This window comes from Anomalospiza imberbis, chromosome 2, assembly GCF_031753505.1.
Source record: "Anomalospiza imberbis isolate Cuckoo-Finch-1a 21T00152 chromosome 2, ASM3175350v1, whole genome shotgun sequence".
Classification (NCBI taxonomy): domain Eukaryota; kingdom Metazoa; phylum Chordata; class Aves; order Passeriformes; family Viduidae; genus Anomalospiza; species Anomalospiza imberbis.
Genome location: NC_089682.1, coordinates 34,584,312 through 34,606,428, shown reverse-complemented (window position 1 = coordinate 34,606,428; position 22,117 = coordinate 34,584,312). Strand labels below are relative to the sequence as shown.

The window sequence follows — 22,117 nt, the reverse complement described above, 5'->3', positions numbered from 1 at the left end:
AAATAGTGGTATAGTGTTCTGTTGCTTGTTTGGGGTTGTGTGGAGTTTCTGGTTTTTTTTGTTTTTTTTTTTTTCTTTTTTAATAGGTCAATTATTCTGTGTCCAGTGAGCAAACTTGATTTTTATTCAGTCATTTCTGCCATGTAGTTCATAGTTACATGCCAAATGAAGAGGTTTTGGAACAGTCTGGTTTTCTCAGTGTTAGAGCTTCTTATAGGTAACTTTCATCTGCTCACAAACTTGTAAATCTAGAGTTTAAGATTGTTTTAGTGTTTGAATTGGAGGTGAGTGATCAGGAAAGCATGATAAATCCAATGTAGTGTATAGTTCTGCAGTTTCAAAGTGACAGTGTTACTCTCTTTCTGCAGTTTTGAAGTGAGAGTGTTATTCTGTTTTAAAGAAAAATTTGTATTTTTTAAAAAAATTGGCTAGAAAAGAGATGTATGATCTAAATTTTCAAAGTTTCATGTAGGTAATTCCTTTCCCATTTGTGTGTAGATACAGATTTGCATTATTGTTTTGTGGTTTTTGGTTCTAAAAATTGCATTTGTGCCACATTTGACAGAGAGCTTCCATACAACACCATGTGGTGGGTATGTGAGACATTTAGATATCTCTGTGTGTGTTTTCAACTTTTGTTTTTTGTAATGTACATAAAATTTGTAAACAAAAATTATAAAGTCTGTAAAATCTGATATATGTCATTCTCCAGATCAAAATTATTGCAGAAACTACAGGATACCTAGTTTTTCCCTGATTATCTTTTGTTGGATGCCAAATAAGGGGTTTATTGAAGTTGTTGAAAATTTGCAATAGTAAACGTGTAATTCTTTTCTTCCTCCTCTCTTTCCTCACTATTTTTTAATTTTTTTTTTTAATAAAGGGAATTATGCTGGCAGGGGCACTGTTGGAATGGTGGCACGTTTTGTCCCTCCTCATCTCAACAACAAATCCTGCAGGGTAACATCCCTGTGTTACAGTGAAGATGGCCAAGAGATCCTTGTGAGCTACTCCTCAGATTACATTTACTTGTTTGATCCCAAGGATGACACAGCACGAGAACTTAAAGTCCCTTCTGCAGAAGAGAGAAGGGAAGAGGCAAGTGATTGATGCCCTCCTTTAATATTTTATGCTTTATGATTTGCAGCACACAAGAAATACCATCAGTTGTGTTCCCCTTTAATCTGAAAATAACGTTGCTGGTCACAGACTGAGGTGTGGCAAGTAGATTGTCACAAAAATGGTGTATTTTTAATACATATTTATTTATGTATTTATTTACAATATTTTGTCACTCTGTTTTTCTTTCTCATCTGATTTCCCTCTCTTGGAGATGAGAAGGCATCTGCCTGAACCTTGGGGCATAAGACCAGCAAGGGTGGCAGTCACTCTGTGTTCTGTTACTTTTCATGCCATGGCAAGCATATTCCTGAAATCAAATGTTAATACTCCTTGGTAAAAGTTATAATTTCCTGGCAGATATGAGAGAGTACAAGATGTTTAGATCAAGGAGGTGAGCCACTATTACTGAGCAGTATTAAAATTTTTGAGACTTAAGTAGTTGTTAGTTATCAGCTCAGTTACAATGATGCTGACCCTTCCAATCTAAATTTTCTGATCAATATTTTAAAAATGCCTTTAATTACAGTGAAGTTGTTGCTGTCTCTCCGTGCACTCTCCCAACCATCCACTGCTTTTTCCTCTGTTTTGCTCACCCTTTCACAATCATTGAATCCTGAGATCCTCATCTTTAGTCCGAGGCCACAAGGGAGTTCTCAATGAGTTGTCAGTATCCTGCTGTCCTCACCTGCAGGAGCAATGTGATGATAATGATGATGATTTCTCTTTCCTTTCCTTTTTGCTGTGAGAAGTGTGATGTTGACATTTCCTTCCTCCTTTTTCTTAGAATCTGTTTGGATCCATTTTTAAAAGTTTTCCAACACATTTTACGTTATGTGTTTTCTTAGTCAGGAATACAGTCAAGAATTTTGCTTTTAAATGCTTATTCTTTGTCCTTGTTGTTACCCCTAAAAATATTATTCCTTGAGTATTTTTATTTCAGCCTGGCTTTAATCTGTAGAGAGTAGAAGAAATGTAAAGATTTCTTCCAAAATCTGCTGGTGGAGTCATGAAAGTTAAAACTTTGTACTTTCACTACAGGGCATTTAGTTAAAAATTGTCAGCAGTTTCTGGCTTGGTTGGTTGGGATTTTTTTGTTTGTTTGTTTGGGTTTGTGTGGTGTTTTTTTTTTTTTTTTTGGTTGGTTGGTTTCTTTATTTTTGTTATGGCCAGAAATATCCAAATACACTTGACTTCAAACTCTGACCTGCTTTTCTAAATGAGCAAAGCGCTCTCTGTTTCTCTTGAAGTTTCTGAAAATAACACCACCCATTTAGTGATTGTTTTATACTTCCTGCTGTAAAAAAAGTGTTATAAAAACTAAAAAGGAATTAGGTTAAAAAATAACCCGGAGTTTATATGCATAAAATGTCTTTTTTTTTTTTTGAATGTCTGATTTTTTTCCTTTTGCTTAATAACAAATCCACATTTCATTAAACTGAAACTCATATAGTTTTTAATATGAAGAGGTGAATATTTCTGCAGAATTCAGGCTGCATTTAAGAAAACCTTAATCATTATTGGTCACTGTAGAAAGATTCAATTAACATGAAGTTAGTGTAAAATAAAAGCTGCATTTGTTCTGGGAGTCATTGATTCAGGCTGTTAATGCTAAAACTCGTGCATTTTGTTGGTAAATGTTGTGCTTATTCATGGTTGGTCTGAACATAAGGCTGACATTCTGTGTTTTGGTGACAGATAGGAATTTAGGTGACTTAAGAAAATGGAGATTTATATTTAGGCTTAGAGTCCTGTACTGTAGAACACAAATAACTGTGTGATACTTTTATCTTTTTTTTTCTCTCCTCCAGTTACGTCAGCCTCCCGTTAAACGTCTGCGGCTCAGAGGGGATTGGTCAGATACTGGGCCAAGAGCAAGGCCTGAGAGTGAGAGAGAGAGAGATGGTAAAAGCATTTGCTTTTGAAGGGGGGTTGTTGTCTTTGCTGCTCTGTTTTGTTGGGTTTTTGTTTCGGTTTGGGTTCTTTTCTTGATTTGGTTTGGGTTTTATTTTCCAGTTTTTCTGATGTATTCCCAAAATACGGGCTTCAGATTGTCCTTGTTTTAACAGCCAGCCAAGCCTTAAGATGGTTTTCTTAGAGTTTAGCACAGAGCTGCTCTTGTACAAGGATTTTTAAAATTGAAAATGTTGAAAATATTCTTAGCAGGAAAATTATATTGTTTTATTTAGGCTGATGTAAGTATAGGAGAGCTTTTTTTTCATTGTCATTGCTCAGGGACTAACACCAGCACTTATTTCTTTTTTTCCCAGTCACACCTCATATGCAATCACAATTACATATGAAGTGACCTTTAATGGTTACATTAGGGGACTGGAATTCAAAGCAATAGGATTCTAATATTATACTTTTTATAATGTCATTTAGTAACACAGGGTGGCTAATTTTTATGCTTATATTTTCATGTTTATAATATATTACTCAATTGCTTGAGATTTTAGTAAAAAAAGCATTTCCAAAGCTATGCTTGTGTATCAAAAATTGGAATACCAAAGCAGGACAGAGCCTTTTTTGTCACTCATCTTAACGTTCAGCTAATAATGTGTTTCTGTTTAAATCTGACAAGCTGTGGTGTTCCATGTATTTGACTCCAGTTCACTTAAATCTTCCTCCCTTTTCTGCCTACAGTTTCCCTTTCCAGATTTTCTGTGCCGTTGTTCTTTCCCCAAACTAGAATAGAAGTGTCTAGGATTCTGTACCTGACACAGGCAGTAGGAGATGCTGTTTAGGGGGAGAACATGAGCCTGTCCTCTTACCTTAGTGTGTCTTTTTGCTCCTCCAGTGTTTGGAATTACTGGATTAGAAACACTGGGGGGTGTGATCCCATCTGCTCCTTTACAATCTGCATGTGGTTCTGTTGCCTGTGGGCTTCTGGAATCCTTTTTTTTGAATATGATGATAATATTCCCTGTGGCATCCTTAACCACCTTTAGTCTGTTTTCTTTGGCTGTTCCAATTCCATTTTTTAAGGTCAGAGCTGCTCTGCTTGAGGTACAGGAGGGAAATGAGGGATCCCAGCAGAGGGTCAGAGACCTGTACTGTGGAAATGAGGATAGGCAGGGGCATTGGGAACAGGCTGAAGGGAACTGTTTCTTGTGGGAGAAGGGGGGTGAGGGGTGGTCTCCATTCCTGGAAAAAATGAGGGAAGGGAAAGGAACTTCTTGGTAAACTTGTAGATAAAACTTCAGCACCACTTGTTCTACAGGGGAGCAGAGTCCAAATGTCTCTTTGATGCAGAGGATGTCAGACATGCTGTCAAGGTGGTTTGAAGAAGCCAGTGAAGTTGCACAGAGCAATCGAGGACGAGGAAGATCACGGTCCAGAGGTGATTTCCTTCTTTTCAACAACAGAAGTTGTGTTTATAGTGGATGGGCAGGCTTGGAATACCAGCCTTTCCTAGGTGTAAATGAAATTTTAGTGCGCTGAAGAACTGAGCACATTTATTTGCCGTAGGAATGATAGTGCAAAGGGATCTTTAGAGGCAGAGTAAGTTTACTTTTGAGCTCTTTTTCTTGCTTTTTTGTTCTGTTTTTAATAAAAGGTGGGACTAATCGGACTGATGCTCCTGCTACTAATAACATGGCACCTGGTAGAGAATCAGAAACTGCAATGGAAGTAGATGGTTCTGAACAGCTTCCATCATCTTCCTCTTCTACCATGTCAGCTCAAGCTCCTTCAACATCATCTTCGACAGAAAGTCCCCCTTCAACTTCATTACTGTCCTCTCCTGATAATGAGCAAAGGCCTTCTTTTGGGGCCTCAACTCAGCCTGTGCTGCATCAGTCTGGTGAGAAGAAATCCATCTTGTCATTGTTTGTGAAAAATAAGAAACAATTCTCTTTTAGGATGTTTTGGGTAATTGATCTCCATTTGTTTTCTTCCTTGCACATCTTTAATGAGACTTAGGTGCTTTATAGTTACCTAGTGGTGGTAGCTGTGGTTTAAAGAAAGAGTAAAATCATCAACTCTATACGTTTGTCTGAAAAAGCAATTTGCAAGGGGATCACCAGTATTTTGAAGTAGAAATAAAATTTTTTTGCTTATTTTTTTCTGAATTTACTGTTGTCTTAATGGAGTATAGTGACATCTTGCCCTCTTCTACTGGGATTTGGCTGTAGCAGCCTCAGTGCAATGAATAGCAGAACCTCTGCCTGTTCAAATCAGGGGAGGTAGGGGATGTCTCCTTCAGGAGGAACCTCCATCCTCAACATTTCAGAGTCACTATCTACCATATTAAATATAATTGCTTCAAGCTATGTCACTGGAACTTTGTGGGTTTCTAAAAGATAATGCACCAGAGAGGATTTCTGGAATTGTGATGTATTTTCTAGCCTGCATTTTAAGGAATCTGTGCTGACCAGAAAAATATTTTTCTCTGAATCTGCTTGAATTTCTAAGCAAAAGTTTATTCTGCTAGCATGAAGCTGAAGTTGTTTCTTAATCCAGCTCTTTCCTAAGAGTTCTTCTTTCTCTGTGTTACTTTGGACTTCAGAATATATTTTGTTGTTAAAGGGGTAGTGATGGCTGGTTGACAGACAATGGATACTTTCTAATTTGCTGTATAATATTTGATAGATTCTTTGGCTATATCTAAGGAGGGTGTCAGATTGGCAGCTTAAAATTGTCTACGGGACTCATGCAGGCATAAATGTAGTGCAAGGCATTTGCACACCTAAGAAGCATCCTGTTTCAGAAGCAATGCAAAAGAGACACTGGAGTGACTGTAGAACAAGTTTTTGGGTAACATGGTTGAGTTCAGGAAGAGGGGAAGCATCTATCTGCAAACACTGCCCTCTGTGCATCAAGGACAGGATTCCCTGAGCTTGTTCACCTGCATTTAAAGGTGACAGGAGAGGGAAGGTGCTAATAGGAGTAGTTTAAATACAGTGGGGCTTAATAGGAAGCCCAGAAGACAGAAGTGTGTTGTAAGAAATGGGTGACTGGGGAGGCATTTTGGAAGGTGGAAGAAGGAAAAAAGAGGTTTTCAACCACAGTTCTGTGTAAAATCATGGCAGATACAAGTTTGAATGTTGTAGCAGAGTCAGCAAATGAAGGATGTGTTTTCAGGAAATGACTTCTTTAGAATCAAAGCATGAATTCCTAACCCAGGCCTGTAAACAGCTTTCCATAAATCATTTTTACACTCAACATAGGCACTCATGGTAATCCTTTGTTTGAAATCGCAATACCTTTGCAGAAATACACAGTTCAAATTTATTGTTGGTTTGGTGTTCCAGAAAATGTGTCATGTGGTGAGCATTTGAGCTTCTATATCTGAATTACTTTTTAAAGTATTAAGAGATTAAGTACCTGTTCAAAATAGTCAGTACAGAAATGGTTTAGTGCTGGATCTTGGTGGGACAGATTTCTTTAGCAGAATGTGTATTCTAGAAGTTTAAACATTTAAGTTACAATTAAACAACAAAATCAGTGCAAAATCTCAGTAGCCTGTTACGGCCAGAACATTGGAATAATTTTTTAATATATGTTTACAGTGAGAAAAATTGGTGGAGATTGTCATACTTGTCAATAAGGAAAAATACAACAAATTTATTTTCTTGCCCTGCTTGGGCCATTTAGCATAAAACTTTAATTTTTGTGTGTTAGTTATCAGATGGTGATGTTTTAGGCCACTAGTAAACATCAGGTACAACAAACAGTGAAATATAACACCTTTTTTTTCATAAATAAAATTCCAGATACTCATTGGTAGCTCTGGGAGGAGATGCAGGGGCCCAGTTGGCTAATTAGTACAAAGCTTAACCCTAATATATGTTCTGATATAAGGTAACTGCTTTTAAATTTTGAATGGGAATGTGACAATAACTGAGGAGGTTTTATTTATTTATATTTCTTCACTCCATTTGCTGGCAAAATAAACATTTGCTTAGACATTCTGGAATATATTAAGATTTGTTGTCACTGAGCATATCCAGGATAGCAGCTTTTACATTTGGTACTGTAGTTCTTTTTACATCTTAAATTGTGGCTGTCTCTTAACTCAGTGGAACTGAATCAGCAGCAAGTACTAAAAACTGCAATTTTAGGCATCATTGAAATTCCCATAAAAGTATTCCCTAGGCTATTTGGAGTTTTTCTTTCCATAAAGGGTTTTGGGACATGAAAACAATTCATAGCAAATCTCCTTGATGCTATATTCCTTTTAGGAACTATATCTTTATTTTTCTTACACCTTATCGACCATAAACTGAGAATGTGTTTTTCCCAGAAATGATTTTAAACTAAGTACATCAAACCTCATGACCATTCAGTATTAACTGGTGCTTGTCACTATCTTTCCAGCCACTGGATTTTGGTTTTGGGTTTGTTTCTCTTCATAAAAGAAAATTTAAGATTTGTTTGTTTCACTGTGTGGATAAGTGTTACAAAATATTTGTTAAGCTTTTGCCTGGCTGAAAGGCCCCATGCCAATGTCATGCTCTCTACTATTTTAACATTTCAGTGTGATTCAGGCACTGTTAAAGACACAATCTGTGTCATTTAAAGAGGAGCACTTGCCACACAGCACTTGTGTAAGTGGAGGAAATCTGCAAAGAGCATGGAAAGAATAAAAAAATTGCTTGGACACCTCATTTTATAGCAGTTTGCAAAAGTACTGGGAATGAGGCAATGAACTAAACATGCAAAAATAGTTTACCTGGCAAATGAACAAAGACAAAATTATGAAAACAGTGAAGCCTCTAAAGATGGGACTGAAAGAATAATCTATTAAGAGGATACTACTAAGAATTGCTTATGATCCTATAAATCACTTTGTCTGTAGGACCACTTAACAGGGATTTCAGACTGTGAATCCTGAACTGCAGGGAATGTCTGAAATTAAAAATGAGTTCATAGAGAAGAACTCATATAATAAACCATATTTTTTGGTTTAGCTGTTGTTCTGCCACCCCTTTCCATAGTTCCAGTTTACTTTTTGCACTGGTTTGGTTTGATCACAATGTACCTTTTTTTTGAACCATCAGGAAGCTATTACATTCATTTTGAAACCTTACCTGTAGACCACAGTTGCATAGTTTTACACCAAATATTCTCATTTATTCTGTGTGTTAGGAACATCAAAATGAATACATCTGTTGTGTGCTTTGCTTTGATTTAACCAGGCTGTATCTATTTTCCTTAAATAATTGTTTAATGGTTTCATTGATGGGGAGGGGCCTGTATTGTATGGCACAAATCCTGGACATTTAAGTCCTGTGATTCCTGCCTTTAGGAATAGAGAACCAATTTCAATATTTCTATTTATGATTTCTGGCTGTTAGTAATTTTTTTTTCACTGTAATGACACTTAGTACTTGTTGCTTGTCTCTTTGGTCAGTCCCCCCACCCTTCCTCTCTGTTGTAGATATTGATTGCTCAATGCTTCTCTCTCCCTCTTTCTCTGTCTCCCCTCCCTGTTTGTCAGAGTTAATGGGACCCGAGTTAGCAATAATCCGTAGGGGCCTGCAGCGACTGAGGCTTAAGAAGGCAGAGCAGCAGAGACAGCGAGAGCTGGCTGAGGGTTCTGCACCACAGTCCTCCTCTTCTGAGCAGGCCACCCCTAAGGGCTCCTCACAGGACCCTCAGGCAGCAGGTTGTCGCTTGCCAAGGTTTCTCCAGCAGATGATGTAGCTGTAGTTTGTGCTGCTGTTGTTTGCTGAGATGCTTCTCCTCCAGAACAAGGCATTTCCTGCATTTGCTGCTTGTCTTGCCTTGCATGTGGTGGTGTTTATCATCACATGGTCAGGGAAACAGTTGGATGGACAGGTTTATTGATCTAACATGTTTGGGTTGAGTGACACTATGTGGAAATGGTTTTCTAGGTGCATGGTATCAGGCTTGTGCAATGGTCATTAGAGCAGCTGAGCAAGAAATTGCTGTGTTCCGAGTAGGAGGAGAATTGCACACTGAAATTGCATTTGGTGCTACTTGTATCCAACAGTAACATTTACAATTTTGAGTTAGCATGTGTTCTAAATCAGAGTTAACAACTCGGTAAAACAGAGTTTTGGCACTCTTTAGTGCTATGGTTTTACAATAAGTGTAGTGAAAAGTACTTGTACCTAGCCAAAGTCCCCAGATATGCTCTCCTTTTTTTTGAACAGAGCAACTTTTCATTTCACCATCCTCCTTCTCTCTTGTCTTACTGAAATTAAAAATGATTACAAGAAAGCCTCAAATATGTTTGCAATAACATATTTGAGAAAGGGCAGAAGCATGCATATGAATAAAGAGGCAAACCCTAAAGCATAAACTTGAAGCAAACTTTGTCGTGGCACCATGTAAAAATGAGTGAGCTGCATGCTGTGTGAGAATTCAGTGTATTTTGTGTTGCAAAGTCATGTCTAGCAGTGTCTCTACTGTGGATAAATCTTGTGACAGTTGAAATGTGGCTAAATTGCTTTTAAAGATTCTGTCACACATTTACAGCTGTCTTGCCATGGTTCAGTCTATTCCTTAATCTGGAGCCCTACAGAGCATTTTGATGTAACAGTGGCTCATGTTCTAGTCACAATATGCAGTTACTGAATTTTGAATAATTTTCTACACTAGAAAATACTGCAGTGAGGTTTTAGAGTGTTTTGGAGACCAGTACATCCTGGGAGGGTGTGTGCCTGTCTTAGGGCTGGCAACCATGGGTGCCTGTTAACTGTAGGAGGAGAGCAAGAACAGCAGTGGTAGTGGTGGCCTTGTAGGGGACTGCTATTTCCTGCCAGGAAAAAAAAAAAAAAAAAAAAAAAAAAACCACAAAAAAACACCCCAAAATCCACCAATTTGGGTTTTGTCTTTTCTTTTTTTCAGCAAACTGAACATCAGAATTTATTATTAACTCAAATATAAGTATTGATAGAGGAAAAATTGTAACAGTCAAAAAGTCTTGGTCTTTCACTTCCTTTTCAGAATGGCTTAATTTTTAATTTTTTTTGCTAAATTGCTTCCCACTGAATTGAAGTAGGGAATAAAGTTTGTTTACAGCCATGTCTGGAGGTTTATCTGTGAAGATTTTACTACTTCTGAAGGGTGTGTTGGTCTGGGTTTCGCTTGATACATCTCTCCCGTCTCTTCCTTAGTGCTCCTTCAAGAATGCAGTGTAATTTTTTTACTCCCTGCTGCCTGTGGGGTTCCTACAGCACACTGTAGGATCCATAGTGCCACAAATGCAAAGTTTTAAGCTGAGTAATTGATTTGACTGGGAGGCAGAGGGTCTTGTACATAGTTTGGACCCCCCCCCAACACTGCCTCTTGGAGATTTTTGAGTTCCCAAATGCTTAAAACTTTAAGGGAACTATTGGAAATGTCCAGTCCTTTTGTTTGGGATCACCAGGAGCCACATACACAACCTTGGAGGAAACTAATATTCAAATATTTATCTCTTTCTGCATGTTACGACAATGAATTTGCAAATTTAACCATTTTACTTACTAAATAATTGCTTTGAAAGACAGATTTACTCAGTGCTGTGGAAACATTTATTTCTGGGGAGACAAAAGGGGAACCACTTTTCTCGCTGACCTCCAGCTCATTAGGATGTAACTTCTTGAGGTTTGATCTGGTGGGTGGAATTGTTGCCTTCAGCAGTATAGGCAGTGGAAGTTATAAAAGGAGAGATTTAAATTTGAAGATATTTAATATGTTTGGTCAATTAGTTCTAGAGAAACTTGATAAAAGATTACATTGTCTTTTCCTTTCTATTTGAATGTGTAAAAATAATACATTCCCGTTGTGCTTCATCAGCTTCTTTCATTGCATTCCTCCTTCCCCTGCTCTGGGAGGGAAAAAAGGAAGATCATTTCTTTTGACTGGGGATCACCTTTGCATTTTTTATTTCCTTCATAAGACTTCTGCACTCTGGGCATGGAGAGATTCTCTGTACTTGCTCATTTCTTTTTTGGAAAGTTACTTTGTTTTGTTTTCCTTTTCTGACCTCCCAAGATTTATTTTTGCAAGTTGCTTATTCAAAATCTATTCCTTTTGAAAACCACAGCTGTACATTTTTGGTCTCTTGCTTCTCCATAGAAACAGTTGTTTTCTAACCCTGTGCTTAGCTGGCTGTTCAGAAACATGGTAGGAGAAAAATGAGTAGTTCTGAGTTGTTTGGAGTCTTTTAAAAGTAATCAATTCCTATACAGAGACCATGTCTATTTTTTTTCCCTGAAAGGTTGTCTTTGCTGCCCTGTCATGAGGCAGGTATTCCACTTTCAGGCACATACTACTTGTAAATTTTCAAACAAAAAAATTACATTGCAAAATGTGCCTGCAAGTTCTCAATCCCTGCTCTGATAAAACCTGTATAATTTGCATTTGTGATTTTGGAGGGAATTCACTGTGAGACTAGGGACACTTCTTCTGATTTGTACTTCATTATTAATCCTTATCTTTGCAGGCACAGAAGAAAAATAACCCAGCCATGTAAGAAATTACAAGTAGAAAATGTCAAGAGCTGAAAGCTTTTACAGGTTTAATAGAAAATTAGACTGTATGGTAGTTGTTCTGTCTGCCAGTTACATGAGGATTTGTAAGATCAATCTGTAGTAGTTAACCTTCACTATTTAGAAAAATATGTTCAAAAGTTGATATTTTTGAATGTGAAAGGGAGATGAATAATGATTCACTATTTGACTCTGGGACAAAAGGTCTCAGATGACAGGGATTTTGTTTTAGTGGATACCCCTCTTAAGTATTGTCTAAATTTGGAATTTGGCTGAATTTTAGAAGCGGTGTATGCTGCATGGATCAGGTCTATTTTGTCTTCAAGCCTTTGCTTAGGTATTGAATAGATTCAGATTTTTTTTTTTGGTAGCCACTTTGTTTAATTAGGGAAACTATGGTAAATATTTCAGTTTAGTTTGGATTTTTATTTATTGTATGGTTTCTCCCTCAAATCCTAGTTTTTACTTGCATTTTTGTGGCATTTCATAACATTTAGATCCTGTACTGTATTTAAACAACTGCATTTATGTGCTATATGCAAACAACAAAGAAAGTAAACCTTTTTAACCTGTTATTGCTGCTATACCACATATGCATCACCAATACTACATCACTTCTCATTCTGAGAATTTTAAGGAGATGGAATCCAACAGAATTCCAGAACAGAAAAAGAAACATGAACCAGCTGATCATGAAGTGAAAAAGAAAAAACCTATTATAGATTATGTTCCTGCTGTGGTCATTGTACCTAATCTTACCCACAAAAACATTAATCATTATTAGCCTTTTTTTTTCCTTGAGGAAAAAAGGTTTTTCCTTGAGGAAAAAAAAATTGCTTTAGACTGCATTTGCTGTGGAATGCAGATACATACATGTGCATGCTGGCATATTGCAGAACCTGTGCTGCAAGTTGACTTCTTTTTTTTTTCCAACTTTTGGTTGCTCTATACTGTCAATCTTTAAAGCAGAGCAAACTGGACCTTCATTTCTGCCTTAAAGCTTTTGGAGAAGAATGAGGGAATGGCAGCAGTTTTTGTCATTAGGTTCTTTGCTAACACTCAGATGTAGAAATTTTATTTGAAGATGTACAAATAATATTTGAAGTGCACAATATGTGAGAGCTTATTCACTGTGGAAAGCAATTATTCATAGTTATTAAATCAAGTATTTAATTTCTTAGATACCTCTACATGTATCAAGCTTAGGACTTTTAAAACAGTTCTCACTGCTTTAGATCTCACCCTGAAGCTGGTGATGCAAGGAAGATTTTTTTTTGACCAAAACTGAGGTGGCATGCTAATATTTTGGTGAAGTCAGGTGCTGATTGCCCAAACTATAGGAAGATCCTTCAGCATATAACTGACCTTAAAATTATCTTCTATTTTCTATTTGAGGTTTCCCAAATTTATGAATCTCCAGTTCCCTCTTTAAGTGGTGCTCCAGTTTAGAATGTACTGGTGACATTACAACCAGTGGTGAACTGCATTGGGATGTAGACCCAGCCTGTGAAGGCTCAGGTAAGAGTTTGGATTTTTGTTTGTTTTTTTAACTATATGGCACAGTTTTGGTAATACTTTTTTTCAAAAGCTTTATAAGAAATTATGAAAGTATTTTTTTCAGATTTTTTTACAAAACAAAGCCATATATTAAAAAAAGAGGCATTTACCTGAACTTCTCTAGGCTGGTTTCATGGTCATGCTGATTCCCCTGCCTGAGGTGGGGGTTCCAGACTGCAGAGCCACTTCAGGGGGTGCTGGTGATCTGTGGCTTCAGGGTACTTGGAAAAGGAAACAAGGAGGTTTCAAATTGCTACAAACAACTTTATTCTTAACCATGCTAATTGAGGTATTTAGGATGTTTCCTATACGTTGGTTAAATATACATTTATTAAAGTGAAATGCATTCACAATGTTGTATGGAGACTTGGATGTAACAGTGAGATGTGGGAGGTTTAAGCCTCCATTGCCATGGGCTTCTACCTGGAAACCTTTTCGTTTTTACTCACTGTGGTTGAATGGCAAAACATGCCTACTTTTTTACTTACTGCTGTATAGTGTGAGGTCTTCAATAAAATCAGAAGTGCTGGTAAGGGTAGTAGATGTAATTTCTTAATGTTTCTAATTAATATATGTTAGTTCAGTCTTCTGATCGTACAGGTCTGAATTACAGAGTTGACAAGATGAGCTTTTCCAGCCAAGTGAAATATTTGGCAGCACAAAACACCTTTCAAACAAGGGCATATAAGCTTTTGGAAAGGATTGGAGTGCAGGAGCAGAGCATGGCTGGGATCACTGTCATGCATTAGGTTTCTTAGCTTGCAGTCCAGGACCTGCCCTCCCTTTAGCACTTCTGATACAAGTTAATCTCAGCCATGGACTTTGTGAGTCCAAGATCAAAGAGGCACAAATTCCTTGAAAGGAATTGAAAGAGGCACAGATTCCTGTGCCAAGTCAGCTGGAACAGAAGGAGATAATCTCATGATGTGGAGCATCTGTACACCAGCTTTTTCTCTGACTTACCTTTTAAAAAGTGGCTTATTAGTCCATTGAAAAAACTCCCCTGTAAATCCTCCTCTTCTGATTTAGATATATATAAAGCACACTTCACTTTTGAAAAGTAAAATATATTAATGCTACAAATCTTCTACTTAATAGCTACCTGCCATAAATCTAGATGATAAATTCTGTGGTCTGACTTACGTGTGCTTGGTGCAAGCATGGGCATGGTTGAGCAAGGAAGACAAACCAGAACCAATTTAATGTTCCTCAGTTACAGAAATAAGCTGTGCAAGCCCAGTTCCAAAAACAAAGCAGCCTCCAGAACACACTGCCTCAGACTTTCCTGGTCTCTCTCCTTTGCTCCTCCTCCCCTTCCCTGCACCTGGATATCAGTGTCGCAAAGGAGCACACTACCAGACTTCCACCAGTAGCTGGGAGTGAATGACTGCTTGACAATAGATGTATTTAAAGCAGCTTGGTCAATTTAGCAGGTTTTATGGCTGTACTACAAAATAAGTCTCACTGGTGATTCTGGCTCAAAGCTGGAAGGGAGCTTCCTGTAGGAGGGAGTATTATTTCATTGCTTTCCTCATATAGGATGTACATTTATGTTAAAATTCACTTAGCATTCTGTGATGTTGGCAGACTGTGACTCAGTTTGTAATACAGGGTATGAAATCCTTTTAGTTTAGGATGAATTTGTTTATAATAGATGATTATCAAGTGGAACCAAGATATAATACTCTACCCAGTATCTCTGAAATACTGCATTAATTTTTTAATCTATTCCTTTGGGAAACCAGAGCTGCACATCCAGCTCATCTTCAGATAATATAGAAGTAAGGTCTAGTCTTCAGAGGTGATAAGGGAAATAGACTCACAGAAAATACTGAATATTGCATCTGTTGTGTTTGTGCAATGAATGGGTGCTGGTGATAGTTATTAACTGGTAGTGTCCAGGGGAAAAAAAGGCACTTATCTGCTGAAAGGGGATGATTATTCTATTTGTTTATGTGATTGATGGGGATGCTTGTAAGACTGATGGGTGTGGTACTGTGATAAATTCCTCAAGACTTGTTCTCGGTCATCAGAGGTGCAGCATCTAGGAATGCAGAACTACCAAACTGTCATATAAGTGGGATGTATTTTGGTGCTTTGATGTTCTAAAACATTATTATTTAAACAGTATTTAAATACTGCAGGTACTGGTACACCATGGAGTATTTTATGCTGAAGTATAAATATTCTGAAATTTACGTTTTGCACATGATGTGAAATACTGGTGCCATTTGGTAGCTGGAGCAAAGGCTTTAGGAGTCGTGACTTTCAGTGTTTTTCCTGACATGTCAGAAGTGTGAAGAACACAGTAAAATATTTGGTAATGGACAGGCATTGTCATTATCAACATGTCAGCAAGCTTCAGGCTGTTCAGTGAATAAATAATGGTTTGAAACAAGTGGCTTTGCTTCTGTCATGCCTAGAAAATGCAATATGGCTGGCTGCTCATTAAACAAACCCAAAGCTTCCTTATGTTGCTGCTTTTTTTATTTTAAACTAACATATGATCGTGACATTGCTGTGCAGTTCTCTGCTGCTTATGTTTTAAGTTGAAATCTCGTTTTTGTTTCAGATTCTCCTTCTTCAGTGGTTAACAAACAGCTTGGATCCATGTCACTTGATGAGCCACAGGGTGCGTGTGACAGGAAAAGCGCTACACCCAGCCATAGCTGATTGCAATGCTTCTTTTAAAGTTGCTTTTCATGATGAGAAACAGTCTAAAAATGCTGTTCATCCACATATAGTAGAATTCTGTAAGCAGATCTGCTGGAAACTCATTATTTAATGATCAATATGATTAACAGAGTGAGGTTAATTGTTGTTTTTGAAAGCCATCCTAAGCTTGATTCTTCATGCAATTACTACGGTTCAGTATAGGTACAGTAAATGTCTCATGCATTCTGCAGACAGCTGGAATATTTTTGTAACGTGCAAAGTAAAATTAATTTTTTAAACAGGTTGGGTTTTATCTGAATGGTTCTTTCTGGATCAAAGGGCAAATATCAAGATTGCAATAACCTTTAATTTCATAATGCCACATTAATTTCTCTTATCCATGAGTGATGTGCAGCTTTGTGATTACTGCACAGTTTGAGTAACTCCAGAGCACCCATTGCACTGAGGTGCATCTTCCCTCTGTATCCCCTTGTCCTTCACCCCTCCTGCTGAACAAGTACTGGTGTTTCTTGTAGGATCCCTGTGGGCTGGGGGTGGACAGAATGCTTGGGAGCTTTCTCTGTGCCCATTATGCATCAGTCTCCAAACTGTGAGCACTGAAGTAGGCCAGAGGTGACCCTATTCCAGCTGCATCAATGTCATCTGTAGGGAATATTTATAGCTGAATAATTTAGGAGTGATAGATGCTAATTTAAAAATAGATTGCCATACACTCTGCATTATGCTTCTATATCAAAGCGTCTGTAGAGATTTAGTAGCTTAAATCCCACAAAACAGCTTTGTCTTCTTTCACATTCCAAACTAGAAAGCCATTTTGAAATCCCACTTCTGAAAAATGGTCTGTTTGGCAACTACTGAGATTATGGCTTACTTTAGGATGCCAGAATGTTGGGGAAAAAAATCAAGCTGCACCTTGACAAAATAAATTCTTTTTGTGGAAATACATTTTGTGATGAAATAGCCTTAAACCTTGATGTGTAAATTTGCTAATTATCAATGGTTTAGTAGTCTACATAATTCCAACAATCAGGTTTAGCTGGAAACCTTGATTATAACAAGTGGCCAAGTTATGCTCTCTGTACTGAACTCAGAATAAAACATTATTTGATCAGAATGCCATAACCTAGAACTAATATAGAAAGTCTGTAAGTTTCCTAAGATTCTTACAACTAAAAATTTAGGAAACCTGTTTTTTTTCTACATTAAGTTACTTGAACTAAGAGATTTTCCTTTTATAAAATCACTTCAGGTTTTTTAATATGCAAAAAAGCATCAACCCAAAATACATTTGCTTTTCAGTACACCAGCTCTCCAGTTGTTTTAAGGCAGTGTTTTTCTGCTTTGTTAGCAGATGATGTTACTTCTAATGTGTAAAACTAGGAATTTGAGAAAGGAGGAAATTTATTAGGAAATCTTTTGTTCAAATGATACAGTTTGCTGAGATCCAGTTGAATTTCTGAAGTTTACCTGCATTAGTTTCAATTTTATTTGAAGTCTCAAAATAGTGTAAGTAGTTAATGAAGGAAGTCATAACTGTTCTTTTCATACAGAATTACCTTTCCTTCTTATTCCTGCCTTCTCCTAATTTAGTACTGAGTCAGCTGTCTTCTGTTGGATCAGTCTCTCTTGTTGGCATTCATGTTTTAAGGCTGGTTTTGGGTTTAAATATCTTTTGGTTCTTATTGCAATCACATACATTTATAATGCCAGCATTCTGACAGTCCAGTAGAACCCAGAAGTCATTGCTGTGTGTACAAAACAGTTTCAAAAGGATCACAGTCATCTACATTTGACTTTTAAAAAATGTTTTGGACTGTGATTGTAATAGTGGAGGGCTGGCCTTTAGATCTATTGCAGTGTTAGGATTTTAAGGTACTGCCTGAGTTGGAATGAGTGAAGAGGGAACCTGAGGCCTGATTAAATTTCATGTGTTAAGCCTTCTCACAGCATTCCTGTTCTTCTGAAATACACAACTTATTTTCTCCTCTTTGGATCAATTTTTCTCCCTTCCAGAAGTATTTCTTTTAGGTATTCACACAGAATATAGAAATTACAGAAATTATTTTTGTTTTTTTTTTAATAAGAGGTTATCTATCCTCTTATGAGGTTGCCAATAGATGAGTGAACAGGGCAACATTTGAGATGTGGCAAACTGGCTTGAAGTTCCTTAGTGTTAGTTTAATTAGGAAATGCAATCTGTAAACTTGTCCTTATGCATGTACCTCTTTATGGTTGAGAGCCCCAGTGTCTGTGAAGTTACACTTGCACAGGTTCATTTTCTAAGGGTGAAAATGGCTCTGAATGTTGTAGCTGTCAGTTATGCAGTTTGGTTTGTGGATTTGTTTTTCATGTCAGGTTATGAATGAAATTTTGTCTTCAGTTTTAAGAGTGGTAGTTTAAAAGTGCCTTCTTCCTGTAGGCACCTGGAGAATGGACAATTTCATGGGAGTGTGCTTTAGACAGGGTTGTTTATGAAGTAACTGTAAGTTGTTGATAGTATCTTCAAAATATCTTGTGTTTGGCTGTAAAATTAAGTAAAATTTCAAGGTATTTTTGAGGAATTTAGAATAAAATTTAGTAAGGTGTTGACAAGCTACAGCTTTCTCTTGTAGCAGTGATTACTCTGCTAGCGTTGGCAACCAGATTAATAAACTGAATCACCTAAATCACAGAATTTGGACCATTTTCCTCTCCTTCCCTTCATTATCAATGTGAAGTAGATCTGCCCTGATGGGATAGTAGAGGAAGAGAACAGAGCCTCATTCTAATCTGGGCAGTCTTTAGCCATCACATTTCTCCCAGAAAACAGAGTTCAAGATTTGTAGGATTTATGTTATTCCTTCATAACCAAAAGAATGTTCAGTTATATAGGAGGCAAAGCATTTTCTTCACAGAGGTTCCCAGTCAACTTCCATTAGCAGTGTAAATTCAATATCAAATATTGAACCACACAACTAATTCTCTGCAGTTTGTTACCAGATTCATCTGTCTTTTAAAATGTTTATTGTTCTTATTAGTGTCTATGTTATACCCTACAGTTACTTGAAATAAGAAACTTAGCCCATCCAAATTGCAGTTGGTGTTATTGTAGATTTAGGAAAATGCTATTATCCAGTATGGTTTAACAGCTATCTGTTCCCAGGAACTTGTAAAAATAATTTCTCAGTCAGTGCTCTCTTTAGTGAAGTCTACAGCAATTCTTCCAACTTTTTGGGTGTGGGCATACATGAGCATTACTTCCAGAGTAAGTGTAGCCAGTCCTTATGCATCTTGGTTAGATTTTCAGATGCTGAGATTTTAAGAAATACAATCCTGGTATTCATTTAGGCTTGTTGTAGGTAGCAATGTTTGATTACTTTGATTGGCAGCATTAAGTGGTTTTGTGCTGAAGCCAACCTTGCACAGCAGTAGGAAGTCCATGAGTAAAGTCATTATTTGGTGGTTGTCTTGGATTATTCACAGCAGGAAATTGTCGTGTCTTTAGCTGGGTTCCCAACTCAAAGATCTGTCTTGTCTGTAGCTGTTACAAGGAAGCTAAAGAATTCTCCAGCACTCACTTTTGGCTTTCAGTGTCAGTTCCTGGTGACTTGTGCAGTATGTGGGATCAATCAATATTTCTACTTGCTGAGGAAGGGATGTTTGAAGGCAGAACAGACATTTATAAAAGAGATTTTATAAATCATAGATTTTCAAAAAATAGAGGAAGTATCCTTTTAGTTAAGAAAGAATGTCACTTTTGTTCAAACTGTCTATATAGCACTACAAAATATTTCCTTGCATTTATTAGGTTTCCAGTTCCTTAAATAAACTTTCTTTTAATCAGTTTTATCCTTGCTCCACTCTAACAAGAGTGTAGCTGGAACTTTTAATTTAAAGGGGCTATAAGTTTTTCTTTCCATTGAATGGGGCCCATACCTTGTGCATTATTAGGGTCATGGTTGTAATTGCTTAATTCTCTTTCCTATAAAAGTATTCTAGCTTGTTCTTTCAGGGGTCTTGTGGTATTTTTTGGGTTTTAAATTTCTCTTCAGAACATGTAGAAGTGCATATTTAAAGTTCTGTGGCACAGCTGATCCTGTGAGTGGGCTTCTGCCTGTCATCAGTTTAAAAATATGAGCATTGATTGTTAGGTTAAATTCTGATGTGCTATCTCATAGTTGCTATAATTTAATTTTATCTTTAAAATTAAATATCCTGTGCCAGAATTGTAGCCCTTACTGTTATGACAACAGCCTTTTTAGTGGGGAAATTTGTAGGCTTGTGTTTGAATGGAACCTTAGGTTTTAAATTACTTCCACAAAGATGATCTGCAGCTTTTCCTTTATTACACTTGTCAGTGTGCTGCCAATACTGCAAGGATATTTATAGTCCCATTTCTGTATTCTAGAAACTAAAGAAAGGACAGAAGGTTTTGTCCAAATAATCCTGAGATAAAAGGCTCAGTAGTCAGGAAAAGCAAGACTGCAAGAGGCTTTTAATGGCCATTTGAATGCACTAAATAAACCTTCCCTCTGAATTCTGAGAGAATGGCACCTCTGTAGCGAGGCTCCATCTGATGCTGCTTTCCATGAACTTTTTAGTATTGCCCAACTTCAGGACTGATGGCAAACTTGCCATTTGTGGATAGATGGTGACCATCAACTTTACTCAAAGGGGATGGATGGATGTCATTGAGCAGTTCTGTTCTGAAGGAGCCCATTAACATCCTTAGAACCATCTCTGCAGCAGAGGAGTGACCAGTATGCTGTGGTTTTTAGTTCCATTCACTTCTGTTGCTTTTGGACATTGTGAGTGAGCCCATTTTACAAGTGCTCCCTCCTGCTTGCAGTTATCATCATTTAAAATAGGGTTTTAAGCATAAAACTCTCGAAACAGGAATTTAGAGTATTTTTATGACAACTGACTGACAATTTACAGCAGGCCTAAGGGTACTGGTAGTCGTCTGGGTTCTAAGTAGGCAACAAAGTAGAGGATGGTGATTTTTCTAGGCTGATTATGTCTGGACCTCATAATCTTTTTTTCATGTGTATTTGCTAAGGCAAAAAGACGGAATACCACTTAAAAATAATCCTATTAATATATTTACTATAAAATGGATCTGCTTATTAATGATTATATTGTGTACACATATCTATCTGAAATTTTATTTACTTGCATGTTGAAGGACAGCATCTCCTTTGTTTGCTCTTATAATTACATATAATTTTAGACCATTTTTCAAGCATTGCAAATTTGGTGTGTTTACTCTGGAACTTTTTAACTTTTTGCTTGGGCTGTAAGAGATCTTAAACCGACATTATATATGTTACTACCACATTTGAAAATTAAATTAATCTTCAGAATTATATCAACTTTATGTACATTTCTAATGCCTGTTCAAACTTTATCAACCCCATATTTACAGAGACTGATAAGCAACGAACAGGAACAGGCGAACCAGTTTTAAGTTTGCACTACAGTACAGAAGGAACAACTACAAGCACAATAAAACTGGACTTCACTGATGAGTGGTAAGAACAAGTAATTTTGGTTTTGTCTAGTTCATGATTAGCACATATCAATAACATTTGTCTAGCATAGCTATAAATTATTTTTCCTGTGGTTTATGTCTATTTTTAGGTGTATCTACACAATTTGAAATGGCTGTAGCCTTAATGCATTCAGAACATAAGACAGACGTACTTTAACGTGAAATTTATACAAGAGACTTCTTTTTTGTGTACTTACTGTTAATCTCTATAGTGCAAACATGGCTTGAAACATGCTATTTTCATCAAGCCCTGGCATAATATCAAGGTATTATGAAGCAGGGTAGTACAGGAATGGAATGGTAGTCCAGGGGTTAACAAACTTCTCATGTAGTATTCTGCAAGTGATTCTTTCTGTGACTCAGTTCCTGAGTTGTAAACACTGAAATCAATATTTCTGTGTCTGAGGAGTGTTGATGAATGCATAAGGCTGAGATAGCAACTTTGTGGACTGCTCAGGTGTTGCAGTGGTGACATCATTTTCAAATAAGGAACACACACTGCCTAATGGCCTTGTGTACTTGGCTTTGTGTTCAAGTCTATCAGTAGAGCCTCTTGGGATCTCCCAGAACAACCATCATCATTATTTTAGCTCATCTTATTTCTATTCCTCTAACTTATGCTTTCAAAATTATTGTAGGAGGCAGTGAGGAGAAATGCTTGCTCATTGTTACCGAGGGGGGGAAAAACCCACAAAACCCAGCCACATTTAGCCACTCTTAAGTGCTGTGGCTTTAGACACAACACATGCACCTTGCTCACAGTTTGGAAACTTGAAACACTGATCTT

The 22,117-nt window shown here is 37.2% G+C and overlaps 1 protein-coding gene across 8 annotated transcripts in view; it reads left to right on the top strand.

The window, feature by feature from the left end:
• Positions 1-22,117, top strand: part of DCAF6 (DDB1 and CUL4 associated factor 6) — a 76,058-nt gene that overhangs the window by 31,213 nt on the left and 22,728 nt on the right. For 3 of the 8 annotated variants that reach the window (XM_068180485.1, XM_068180484.1, XM_068180486.1), the window contains exons 7-13: positions 884-1,098; positions 2,931-3,024; positions 4,343-4,462; positions 4,679-4,924; positions 8,564-8,731; positions 15,697-15,756; positions 21,205-21,310. In XM_068180485.1, the coding sequence (XP_068036586.1) occupies positions 884-1,098; positions 2,931-3,024; positions 4,343-4,462; positions 4,679-4,924; positions 8,564-8,731; positions 15,697-15,756; positions 21,205-21,310 (1,009 nt within the window). The remainder of the gene's footprint in view (positions 1-883; positions 1,099-2,930; positions 3,025-4,342; positions 4,463-4,678; positions 4,925-8,563; positions 8,732-15,696; positions 15,757-21,204; positions 21,311-22,117) is intronic. The other 5 variants (XM_068180491.1, XM_068180487.1, XM_068180489.1 and 2 more) reach the window with 4 other exon arrangements.